Source organism: Bacillus rossius, chromosome 8, assembly GCF_032445375.1.
Source record: "Bacillus rossius redtenbacheri isolate Brsri chromosome 8, Brsri_v3, whole genome shotgun sequence".
Taxonomy (NCBI): domain Eukaryota; kingdom Metazoa; phylum Arthropoda; class Insecta; order Phasmatodea; family Bacillidae; genus Bacillus; species Bacillus rossius.
Window position 1 is genome coordinate 36,627,616 of NC_086336.1, and position 13,595 is coordinate 36,641,210.

General features: G+C 40.2%; 1 protein-coding gene across 1 annotated transcript in view; it reads left to right on the forward strand.

Annotated features, from left to right (window-relative positions):
• Positions 1-13,595, forward strand: part of LOC134534736 (amyloid-beta-like protein) — a 409,943-nt gene that overhangs the window by 295,075 nt on the left and 101,273 nt on the right. The window contains exon 4 of the mRNA XM_063373237.1: positions 2,241-2,462. Coding sequence (XP_063229307.1) covers positions 2,241-2,462 — 222 coding nt within the window. The remainder of the gene's footprint in view (positions 1-2,240; positions 2,463-13,595) is intronic.

Genomic DNA, 13,595 nt, shown 5'->3' on the forward strand with positions numbered 1-13,595 from the left:
CCGCGAGGGCCTATCGGCAGTCGGGTTCCCTCCTGCAATCTAAGAGATATTGTCTGCGCCAGGTACCTACTCTTCCGTCGGGACAAACTGCAGAACAGCGGCTCATGCGTACGCAGTTTTTTTTTACAATTCTTTACTACCTTAATGACGATGGGCATTGCTGACTAAGGCGAAACGTCTTGAACGTTAACCAAGAAATCAATTATATTAAAAAATATATATATATAGCAACTTTTTATTTCTGTGGCAATGCTGTGACAGTCAGGTGGAAAAAAAATTTGGCAAATCCTTTCGTTGTAAATTTATTTTTCTGTGTAGTTGGCGGTTGTATAATCTTATTTCTCCTTAGTTTCGGCAATCTAATGAGTAGTTTTTATTGTTAAACTAACACAAGATATCTTAAATTTAATTTTTCACTTATATAAAAAGCATTTTCTAAATCAATATAAAATAGTACCCGCAATGATAAACAGCATGGGTAGGGGGGGGGGGGGGCTCCCCAATAAATCTCACCGACACGCGGTAACGTCCGCCTCGTTTCCCACAATCACCAAAATCCCGTGTTCGTCTCCCGCCAGGAATAGAAATTTGAATCGTCTTGGTTGGAGGCTCGTATGTTTAGCTCACTGTTTTTTTTTCTTTCCAAATTTTTTTAAACCCCTGTCTTTTCGGTAATTTTATTACCTTTTACTGAAGTTTATTTGTTTTAGTTTTACAGTATTTTCTGATTAGCACAAATTTTCGTGAGTAAATTAGATGATGCAAATGTTACCCGGGTATCGAACCCAGAACACCGTCGCACCGGAATCCGACACGACCACCGTGGCACAAAGAAACATTAGGCCCGATCGATAATAGTAAACAGGGGTGCAAACCCGCAGAATGCTGGCCAGGTGATTTGCGCCTGGGGGTTGGTTTTAAGCTACACAAGTCATGTCTGGGTACAGTGCTTGTAGGCCTATGTTGCATGTTCCCCTTGTTCTGAAAAATGTTATGTTTACTAGGCAAAGAGATCAGGCAGCGCATGTTTTCGCAATTATTAATAAGTGACTGTAAGCAGTAAACATAAACATTATTTCCGTGTAGCGCTTTCCCTAGGTGATGGACTTAGGCCCTAGTTTGGAAATATTTTGTGAATGCGCGTGTCTGCCGTGATGGCGGGACAAAAATTACAAGTCTGCTGTTAATAGAATCCACTGGAAACCTTACAAGTAGTGATGGGCCAAATCCAAATTTTCTCACATCTAAATCTCGAATTCGAATCCCAGAGAGTAGTAGTACCATGAATTGACACAGAAAATAATTTTTTCTGAAACTTTTACAAAATATTCCTTTGGAAACTTTTTGCTAAGAAATAGTTTGTAATAATATAAGAAATTTGTGGAACACATGGCTGTGGTAATTTTTGCATGAATGAAATTACATTTTTCAAGATAATACTGAGCATTTCTTACGAAGATTGGCGCATAATTATACATTTTAATTGATGTTTCGTTCAATATTTTCTTTAAACTATTGAAAATATAGTTGAATAGTCACGAAAGGGACTTTTTTTTTTATATTGTGCTTATTAAATGTGCGCAGTTAATACTGGAACGTTACAAATGAGTAGAGACAGGCAAAATTCGCGGATTCATTTCGTGATATGCTACAATTCAAATAATTATACCTTAGCGCTGCTTCTGCAATTGGTTCACTGTTAATCTGGAGTAATGAGGGTCAATTAGAGACCCTCGCTCAAAGAAGTGTCGAATCACAGACACTCGGTCGAGATGACTCACAAGTCAGCAGTCAATGAACAGGCGGCATTTGCCCCCCGAGTGTGTGGAGTATGGTAGAGTCTGTCCTGGAGGTCATTGAATCCGCGAATTTTGCAGGTCTCTACAAATGAGGTTAGCCGCCTGAGTATTGGAGTGTTCTATATCCACTTTTTAGGTTTTTTATGCTATGGACACGAAATTTATATTAGTATTCATTTGTACTATATCCACACACGTCTACGCACATAAAAATGTTTGTTCTTAATTTAAGACCAATATTATTTTGCTCTATGTCATGCTATTCATAGTTATTTGAACTTTCAAATGCTTATATCTCAGTTCCTACTTCAATGGACATAGAACACTCCAATTCTCAGGCGACGTATTGTAGGTTACGGGACGAGGCCGTGGTAAGAATCAGAACCCAGTACTACAGTTGGTGCGCACGGTGACAGTGCATGTGGATGGATGGTGTTGCAGAGGGGCCCTTCCAGAGCGACGCGCTGCTGGTGCCGGAGAACTGCCTGTTCGACCACATCCACAACCAGACCAAGTGCTGGCAGTTCGACCGCTGGAACGCCACGGCGGCTCAGTCGTGCCAGGAGCGCGACCTGGCGCTGCGCAGCTTCGCCATGCTGCTGCCGTGCGGCATCTCGCTCTTCTCGGGCGTCGAGTTCGTCTGCTGCCCCAAGCACTTCAAGGGTGAGCCGCCCCATCCGACAGCTCTGGCGCCGAGCTCCCCCGCGCGACCGGTAGAAGCAAGGGCTCAGGGAGGGGCCAGATTAGTTTTCCCAAATTTATAATTGTAATAATAATATAATAATAATTGAGTTATCATTTTTTTACACTTTGTTAACAATATTCACTTAATTAACCAGGAAATTTAGCACCCACGAAAGCAAGCTTGTATGTGAGTGCATCTAGTCACTTCAAATTACATGCGGCATTTTGACGATTGTAAACATTTGTAAATGTATAATAGCTGAGAAATAAATACATAAAATATAACCTAAGAAACTTTACATTAGTTATATAAAGATGAAAGTTAAAAAAGTTAGAATGGTCTCAATTATCTTGCTGCTCTATTTGACAGTTGGTTGGATGTTGTATAGTAATTTTGTCGTTCTTATATTTAGTCTTGTGCATTTGATTTCTGGTTCAAAAACGTACTATTATTTATAGTACTGCAGTAAAATAATACTTTAATAATTTTAGAAAACTATGATTAGGAAAATCAGAAATTATCCTGGGTTCAGAGGAGGGCCATGCCTCTATGCCCCCCCCCCCCCCCCTTTCTGGATCCGCCAGTGAATAGAAGCATAATATTTGGCCGCGGTGGTAGCCGTGCTTGTTTATGTTCTAAATAATTTTAAAAAAAAAATTGTTTCAAGTACAAGAACATCTAGTGTTTTGTCTGTTATTACTTTGTCGTTTATTTTTATTCCGACCATAGGAAAGAGGAACTGACATACTGCCTAGTAGCCGATTTCATGTTCTCACTTCATGCCAGGATTAAACTATAATTTGGCCTTTGATGTTCTGAAACCATAAAATATCACTTTTCGAAGGGTTTCATCCATTTATAAACTTATCTATAAACCATAACTAAGATTAAATTTTTTATTTAGTTCAGATCACCTACAAAAATACAAACTAATCAATGTAAGTAAAATCATTCATGAAACCATCATCTTTACATACGTCGACATCCGAGGTGATGAGGGACGGCGAAGGGTGATGGGATGATGTTGGAGCAGCGACGGAGTGAATGGGTGTAGGAAACGGGAGCACCGCGAGAAAACTCACAGGTGCATGACAACATCCGCCGCGTTTCCCCGCCAGCGAAAATTATGAACCCGGCTACTACATCGCTACATCGCCCTGTTCCCTTGGTGATAGGCAACCCGAAAGTCGCTTTGTTGCATGGAGGAGCCCTGCACGAATTCTCTCACACTCCCCTTTTCTCCCTTCATCCCTTCTGCCTCTCCCTTCAGAGTACACGCCCTTTTTAACAGAGAGGGGGTTTTTTAGTGGGTGACAGATGATGCTCGTATTGGGAAACAGCCGTCTGGTACCCTTTCAGATCTTGATGTAGAATGATTTGATAAAATGGAGGTTGCGCGAACGTGAAATGAATAGAGTGCAGGCATTTTTTCGTTGCAGGGTGCTTTCACGTAATTTGTGCCACCACAGCACGATAACCTGTAACCAAATTACTTGCAGAATGAGTACTTTATATATATATATGTATATATATATATATATGACAGAACCTGTCACACCAAAAATATTTTTACTGAGGTCTGGAAAATCATATTCATTAAAATTTATATATATTTAAAATAGATTTTAAAAATACGCAATAAAAATCCTCTGGTGGTCAGAGCTTATGGTGAATTTCTCCTGTTCGATATAATCTTACTAAAACTTTGTATAATCCGACGAGGTTATGGTTTTGACTAATCGGAGAGAATTAATATTAAAATATAAATCATTTTTAAAATAGTGTATTTTTAAAACTTTTTTTTAGCAGGACGACATATTTATTTGAAAATATGATTTTTAAATTTAGAAACAACAGCACAGTAAAATTAATTATTATAAATTAAAAAAGGGCAATGCTGCCATTAAGTGGAATCTGACAGGTTAGTGAGATATTAGTAACTAGGCATTTCAGAGAGAGAAGTGTCCTGTTTTACGTGTGATTTGCTCTGATTAAGGAAATATTTATAGTAACTGGTTTCCAGTGAAGACTAATTATTGGCCAGTTAGAAGTGTGTTAAACTAAGTTAAGTTTTAATGTATTTCACTGGTAGAAATCTCTTATCCTTTTCGTGTGAGTTACACTATACATTTCAACTAAAGCACGTATTCGGCCCTGAATTTTTTGTGGAAAAAAAGGAGGGGGGGGGGGGAGGGGGAGATACTAACAGAAAGACGCGATATAAATTTAAGAAGTTTTTTGGCCTATCAATTTTATATTCATTAATGTTCACAATTTGACATTGTTAAGCAGAGCTATAGTTTACTACATCTTCTTAAGTTAATTTTGGCTGGCTGCTACTAATAGTAAAGTGAATTCATTGGCGTTTAGAATAGAATAATTTTTTTTAGATTGACTACAGCTGTATTAATACTTTCAATATATGGTCTTTGAAAAACTCTTTTGTGCGTATCTGCCTTAACGAAAACGTGTTACCAATAGTAAATTAAAAAACAAGCATACGACATTAAAACTGTTGACACAAATATGATTTTCTCCTGTTCCTATTGCTGCCCCTTTAAGGTGATTATTTTGTTCCTGTGATTTATTTCTTTTATTTTACAGGTGATTTTAAATTCAATCAATGAATTAACTATAGTTGTTATTTTATAAGTGGTTTAATCATTACAGCAAGTGTTATTAAGTGGTTTTTTTTTTACATCTTAAGGGCCAAATTTTATTTCAATCCTAGCGTGAATTGAGAGTAAGAACTCGCGTGATTTACAATTTTGAATCAAAATTTACGCTTTTTTTTATTACAGCCCACATAAAAAGCATGATACAACAATATAAGGTTGAAGTTTTGAAAATTCGATTGATTATTCTATGGTTTGAAAAAAATTCTTGAATCAAACATCAGTTAAAATATAAAATTACTCAGTATTATTTCGAAAGAAAAAACGAATTTCATATATGCAAAGATAACAAAAGCCGTGTGTTGTAGAAAGTTACGGTATCTTTCTTGGTATTCCAAACTATTCCTTGGCTACTGGTCTCCAAAGGAATGTTCCGTAGAAGCAGAGAGTGCTTCCCTGCGCACCCCCTTGATACTGCCCTGCCCTGTTGCCACGCGGGGCTTTCAGCGCGAGACGCGCTCCGAGGCGTAACACACTCTTGCTTGTTCGGTCCGCCCGCGCTGTGCGCGCGAGAGGCGAGCACACAGAGCTCCGTATCTGCCTCGTCTGATAGCGGGACCACGCGCGGGGAAGCAGGGATAACGCGCGGACCGTGCTACAGCGTGTTCCACGCTTAGTTCGCGGTACACTGTTGCCGGATTGATACTGTCCGGCTCCCGAATATTGCAACTCCTATTTTTTTTTGCACCGTCGTTAGTTATAACAAGCATACACACACATATATATTTAAATATTAATATTCGTTGTTTTTTCAAAGATCAAGTATAGTATCTCTTGACACTTTTATTACTGCTCTAGTCTTTATGAAAGAAAAAAAAAAGAAAAACCAATTGTTATTTCACAGGAGGAACTATGTGTCCTATTTATTACAAGACATTTCATTAAAGTATTTGCTATGCTCAAGCAGAGAGAAAAAAGATATATTAAAAAAATTGTTGGCAAAAAAATTGGTTGGATCCAAGATGGTGACGTTCATTTACGTCTCCTCAGAAATAATAATGGAATATCATCAGATGTTACTCTTGATGAAATACATTAAGAAAAATGTACTTGCGAAGTTTTCATTCCAAATTTTATTTTACAAAGTACAATGTTTGAGATACTTTAAGAGATTTTATTTATATTATTAACTTACGTCTAAAACTTTCGTGCTCTATGCTGTAAGATATATCTGGTAACAGGGCAGACCCAAACGAGGACAGGGCTAATGGAAGATATTGTGCATATCTGGGCGCACATACGGTGCGCAGAGCGTCATAAAAAAATCACGCAATTTTTAAACTACTCAAGATATCAGAGTGGGCTTTGTTTACGAAAAGTGTTTAAGAATACACCAGGGCGGATGTTGTAGTTTTGTTTCCGTATTTCGTTTTTAAACTGAATTGTTAGGAAAGTGAAAATGGCTAAAATGCTTGTTTTTAAAATAATTTTTAGGCATGAAACACCACGTAAAGATTATTGAAAGCACGCAAGTGACTTGCATTGCACCTTTATTGCTATTTCTTCGCCATATGTTATGATTACTGCTAAATATAATTGTTGCTCTATGTACGCCAGTTCAGAGCCTTGCGCTTAGGCGATACCGCGCTAGTAGAACCAATGAACGTCGTACTTATCATCCCGCCTCACCAACAACAATTCACCTGTGACTAGTCGTTGTTGTTAATCTGCCATTATTTGTTTGGTTTGCTTCGCGCTGTGGATATCATCTATGTGTGTAGGATTTCAGCCGAAAAAAAAAGGCAAATTTTGTCGCATCGCACTCAAACATAAAGACACGGAGGTAAAACGTCCTTTGTCGGTTTAAATCAGGCTTTTTTTATTACCTTGTTTCGCGGTTTTCTCATTTCGACCGCGTGGGGTTTTTACTTTTACGAGGCCATATTTCAATGCCAGTATATCGCCCCGCGCCAATAACATCGGCGATGCAAATGTCGATCACCGTTAACGACTTTCCCACCCGTTCAGAATCCTTCGTTAGGTACATTTATTGCGCGTTCCGAGAACCTTTCAGCCATTTAAATCAGTGTCCCATTCGGTTATGGAATTTTCCTTGCGCTTACCAACTGACAGGTGTGAGGGAAATTTTTAATTTTTTTTTTTTAAGATCTTGATTGATAAAATTTTAGTTTAAAAATATGTACCTATATATAAAATTGGAATTCTTGGAGGTTTGACGCGGGTTGGTGGAATGAGGCCAATTTCTTAGTTTCGACTGTTCGGATTTCATCTCCTTTGGTACAGATCCCGGGAAGAAGATCCAAATGTTATAAAATTTGCAATTATGCAAACAACATTCGCATCAAACACACAAAATAACTGCCTATCTGAATATGCTAGGAGAACCAATACATATAAGTATACACTGTTAGAAATTATAGACAATTTACGGACTTTCCAACGAAGAATTAACCTCAAATAAAGTAAGAGTTCATAGTTTTAAATGACTGAAGTTTTGTAGAAACTACGGTGTATTTTGATACCGAGTGTATGTTTAGTTCTAAAAGATGATAAACACACACGTGGACAAAAGAATGATTTTCTTGTCAATATTTTTAAAGGTGTGTTAAAATAAAAATAATATAATATTTTGGATTCATCTTCAAAGAAATTTTACTCAAGTGTCCGTAAATTTACGAAGATAGCCTTACATTCACGAATATCCCTGGATAATTTGTAACCAGTGTTCATCGGCAAATTAAGTTGATAATTTTTAACAGAGTAGATCCTAATACCAAGTATTAAATTACCAAAACTGGAAAGGGAACTGTATCTGTAACTTCTGTACGCACGCATGCGTCCACGGTGGTTCTAATCGAGGAAGATGGCATGTCTCAAGCGGCACCTAAGAAACTTTTACTATTTCTAGAGTATGTGCAGTACTGTGGAGTTTAGCCTGTTAGACAACTACACTGCCACAATGGTGGTGTCTCAAATGGTGACACATTATTCTCCGCTTTGAAGCAAGACAATCGCGTAAAATCACTTAAAATTCCATCCTCGTGACACACCGCTGATGGCGGTCGTCGGTGGTGTCTGTGCTGGGGTGGGTATCCTCAGCCTCTGGCCACAGCAGCGATCTCAACTGAAGAGGACCCTGCCAGGAACACCCTTGCCTCAGGCATCCTCAGCTTGTCTGGCGGGGTGCCAGAGATGGTGACAGGGCTGAATCTGCGGGCAACAGCATATGTGATTGAAGCCTCTCGGGAGGGTTCAACTACTGAGCCCTGGTGACGAATCCTAACGGCCGGGTTCCCCGTGAAGAACCCAGGTAAATGGTAATGGAGTCTTTGTGCGCTGATGGCAGGCTCTAGTCGGCTGTAAACCCCTGTGCTTAGGTACAGATGGTCGGGGGAGAGTCTGAGATAACTTCGAGGACCTCCAGCCAGCTCTGGCACCAGTGATTAGCCCTAGACGTCTCCACAGTTGGTAGGAGTGCGGGATGATCCTTGTGTGAATGGATATCCCCGCTGAGGTTTCCTTTGTCGGTCCAGGATCACAGTGGGTAGGAATCGTACTTGGTAGTGGTGCTCCGATCGCTTGGAGCAGACTCCAAGGGTTCTCTAGCCCGATGCGGAGTCGACGTGGTGAGCGACGACACAGCTTCGGTTACTAGACTGGACAGCTAGGAGAGGTTGGATAGGTCTCCATCAGACCACGGGTTCACTGGTTGACTGAGGGGTCCCGGTGTTATGTGGGAGATCGGGGTAGGCACCAGCAGTGCTGACAATGTCTGCAGGACTAAAGACACAGCCAACTGTGTGGTTAGCTGAGTGAGGTAGGGGGCCAAGGTGGTGACTATGCTGGGAGGGTAGCCTCAGCCTCTGTCCATAGTTAGAGCCCTTACACCTTTCCCGATTGCATATACGGCGTATCCGTATCCACGCCTGTGCGAGCCCCGGGGCGGCCAAGCCTTGACGGCTAAGAGCGCTGGCTTACAAAATAAAAACCTTTGAATGGTTGTATGTATTCCTAGTTGGGTTTTTCATTCTATTGCCATGACTTTTATTTAAGGGATTTTCCTGTAAAATTAACTCAATGGCTCATTTTGAATGATTCTTGCAATGGGGAAGCTTGATTTAACTGTGTGTCATAGAGAAACCGCAAGAATGAACAAGAAGGATAGACACAAGAACACACAGGTAACCAGCCGATACGAAATGTTAAACACACAGAAAGCCCAGAGATAATTCAGGGGAGGAAGGAATTAGTCGGGGTAAAATAATATCACGGCTGGATTTTATGCGTGTTTGTGTATTTACTTCTATTTGTTCATTCTTGCGGTTTCTCTACGACATACAGTTAAAACCAGCAATGGCGTTTGTCTGAGAAAACCTTTTAAAATGATGTCGATAGCTGTTTTGCATTTGTTTTTCTTTCGCACATTTCGTCGCGAGATGTCTACCGAAGCTTATATTCGAGTTGTAAAAGGTCACGCAGTTGCGACAGGGTGGGTTCACATCTAACCGTCAACAGCCCCGCGGCCTGAGACCAGCACCGGCCAGCTCCTGTACTCTGTACTGACAACACTGGCAAGGACCTCACAAGAAAAAAAAAGAGTCCGCGTGGTCGCCACGCGCGTTAGAAGTGAAACTTCACACTCAAACTATACACTAGGACTATATAACAAATTAGTCAATAATTCTCAGTGGAGGTTTACAACAGCGAAAAAACATGGCGGCGTATAGGCTGACATATAATTTTTTGTATTTTAACACTACATAAATTCACTGTAACTATTTTACACTAATTCTTTATATATGCAATCGATAGATTTTGATGAGAGCTGACGATTGAAACTCAAACGAACGTCGTAGCTTCTCCGAGTCAAAAGTTATACTAAATGGAGACCTCGAAACGCAGAAAAATGACATAAAAATGGCGGCGTATCTCCCTCCACCGCGCGCGATGTGTCACAGTCCTCACTTAGCGTAATGGATTCTTTGTTCCTTTATCTATCCGGCGGTGTAATTAAATTTTGGACGGAGATTATAGATAATGTAGCTGCAACATAAAACTGTATCCCCCGATTTTGTTATCATTCAATAATGTTCGCAGGCTTTCACGGCCATTTTCTCAAGTAGCTTGGCTTCTGGGTTGTAGCCGTGCCCTTAGTGAATAATTCACCGACGTTTCGGTCGACATTGCAGTCGCCATCATCAGGTAACTGCTCCCTGATGATGGCGACCGCAATGTCAACCAAAACGTCGGTGAATTATTCGCCAAGTACACGGCTACAACCCAGAAGCCAAGCTACTTCACTTTGTTATTTTACTATGGAAGCAATTTGAAAGCCGTATTCACGTAAAAAAAAAAAAAAAAAAAATACGGTGCCTGCTCGCTCGATTTTCTCGGTACTCGCCGCTGTAGCCGCGGGAAGCGGACTGGTTTCCGAGAAGCTGCAGGCACCGGCTCGAGTTAGCACGTGCGGGTTACCTCGAAGCCGTAGCTTTTAGCGCCGGGCCGCGACTGCTAGAACACGCCCCAAAGCCGCCCCTTATCCCCGGGCCTTGGCCTCTCGCCCGCCGCACTTGCCCCGGACAAGCAGAGCCGGGCAGCCCGCTCTTCTGGTCGGTATTACAACACACACACGCGCGGACATAAGGGCTCAGGTGTCGAGTATGCCACACCCAGGGATGTCGGAACGTTTTCATGAGTGGGGGGGGGGGGGGGGGGGGGGCGAAAAGATGTATCACACTTACCTCAGTGCTAAAGCGGGGGGTCCGGGGGCCATTCCCCGGAAAAATTTGGAATTTTAGATGCAAAATTGTGCTATTTAATGAGTTTCCGAACCAAAATATTAAATATACCATTCCAAGAATTTGATGACGTATGTATTAAATACTACTCTGACAGTAGATGTAGTACAATTTAAATTAAAATACAATCTAGGAATTTGCAATCATTTTACAGTAGCCTATTTTGACAATTATAAATTTGAGTTTTCTAATCAATGTGATCACCAATGCAACGTTTGTAACTACTGGTTGAGAAAAATACTACTAGGACCAAACATTTATTCTTGGAAAAGAAGGGGGGTGAAATGCTACTCTCGCCCCCCCCCCCCCTTATGCATAACAGCACGGGGGCGACTCGCCCCTGCTGCCCCCCCCCCCCCTGTTCCGACGTCCCTGGTCATACCTGTATACCCTTGACCGCAATCTCAGAGCACGGTAGGACACGGCCGGTCCCTCGTTTTCAGGCAACGTATTTTGGTGTCCCATCCGTCACCGTTCTGTTGCCCGAAATTTCGCGCATGCGCAGAGCTCACTTTTCCCCCCCGTTGATTTCGTCCAGATGGCTGAACCGCATCTGTCGCTGTTATCTCGAATATAGACATTTTTTTTTTGTGATCATCGGGGGACGCATCCAGGCGTGTTGGTGTGCAGTTTTAAACTTTATTATAGCGAAACTATCCTGGAATACATTTTCTACACTTTAATGGTCATAAAAACCAATTAATCGCAACTTTAAAACGTTTTTTGAGACAATTAAAATTACACAGTTTAATTTGCGCGATGGTGCTGCTGTCTGTGGGATATTGGGCGTAGCAAATTCATCGATCGTTGCCAAACGTCCGCTAGAATGCATTGAAATCGGTTTCTAGCCTCGTGCAGGGTATAGTTATATTAAAACGGTTGCTTTTTCGTTACCTAACAGGGATTGCGTTGGTTCATGTTCTGGAATACGGTCTGCGATTTAGGTTACGGTTGTATCCTGACAAGTTAGTGCTTATTTGCTACCTTACCCGAATGTCTTGGAATACCGCCCTTAGATGCAGTGTGAAAGTAAACGGGTTCTTTCTCTCTCTCTCTTTCTAACACACGCTGACTGCCACTAGCGCTGTCCCTGTTTCTGCGCGCGCTGTTGATAAGTGTCATACGAACTCAAAATTGTAGTTTTTTAACAAGGTTTTTTTTTCATATATATTTTGCATACTTATGGTATTTTTAAGGGGCCGAAAATATAAAAAAAAAGTAACTTCTCAGTGAAAAAAAAGTATCACACAAAAAAAAATTAACTTACATGGTGTAATCAGTGCAGAATTTTTTTTTGTAGTAAATTCATGTTTTAGGACGCCAAGACAGTTTTATATATATATATATATATATATAAATCCTAAAATGCATTTCCTCAGAAACTGACACATTAAAAAGTTGATCAGTGGCAAAGTGTTTTGCTATTAAATTTAGATGAAGGTCGAAAGCGTGAAAGATGTTCACAATAAATTGAGTTTGTTTTTAAAAGCAACACCATCTCAATTCCTCCTACAGTTAACGTGTCTTATCAGCGGAGGAACGCGCTGTAGTATATGCTCGCTGCCAAACTGCTGCCGTAGAGTAAACACGGCGGTGTGTTTGGAGAAGTGGGGTTCTGACTTGCAAGCAGGTTCAGAGATAAAGGCTCCCTTAGTTCAGCTGTTTCCTTCGACATGCATTACTGGATACCAGCCTGCCTGTTAAGTTTCGAGACCTAGCGACGGATAGTGTCCGGTGACTCGTTACAGTTACAATTTTGACGGGTTATTTATTCACATATGTAATTTTATTTTGTGCCTTTAAATGGATTACATAAATGTAAACTGTGGAAGTCAGAATACCGAAAATAAACTACATTATTAGGCTACGAGGGAGGGAGCCTAAGATTGTGTTGAAAGTATTTGAATATTTTTTCAAAAGGCATTATCGTGAACAATGCAATTAAGGAAGCTTTGGATCTACTTTGGTCAGCGTTATAGATGGTGATTAAAATGCATGTGTTATTAATTTCTTTATCAAGTCCACTTTAAAATTATCATATAAATTCGTACCGATGAGTGTGTGTGTACGGTGTCTTGTTGTGAAATAGAGTAAAAAAAAAGTGGCAATTTATCACAAATTTAAAACCGTGATAGTATAAAATACTATAAATTACGATTTGAGTTCTTAAATTGCTTCTTGTGCAACCAGGATTCCAAAGGAAAACATCTCCTTAAATTCCTAATGTGTTACAATGTGTTAGAGATTTGGCAACAGCGCGCGCCATGAGCTGTGTACTGCAATCTAACAGTGAGACGATATAATCGTTCTTTTGCATCTTTACTTATTTAATCATTATAAGTAATGCCTTTTAATTTTGGTGTATCAAAATTATCACCTTTCTTGTGGACACATATTAAACTATTCGAAAGAGTGATCACACTTTTGCACTAGATTTTGTTTTCGTGGCAGATGTTTAGCCTATAGTCTTGCGCACTCATTTTAACTAACACTTATACTTAAATTTTTATTCCCATATCGATCTCTCGGGAGACGCGAAAATGAAGATGAAAATGAACCACTGCCACACCCGAACGTTTGAATTACACATTTAAACAATATTTTAGACGTTTGTTTGGATTAGCTTATTTTGTTGTTAGATAACTTTGAATTTCTAATTTAATTCGTTTCAAAAATC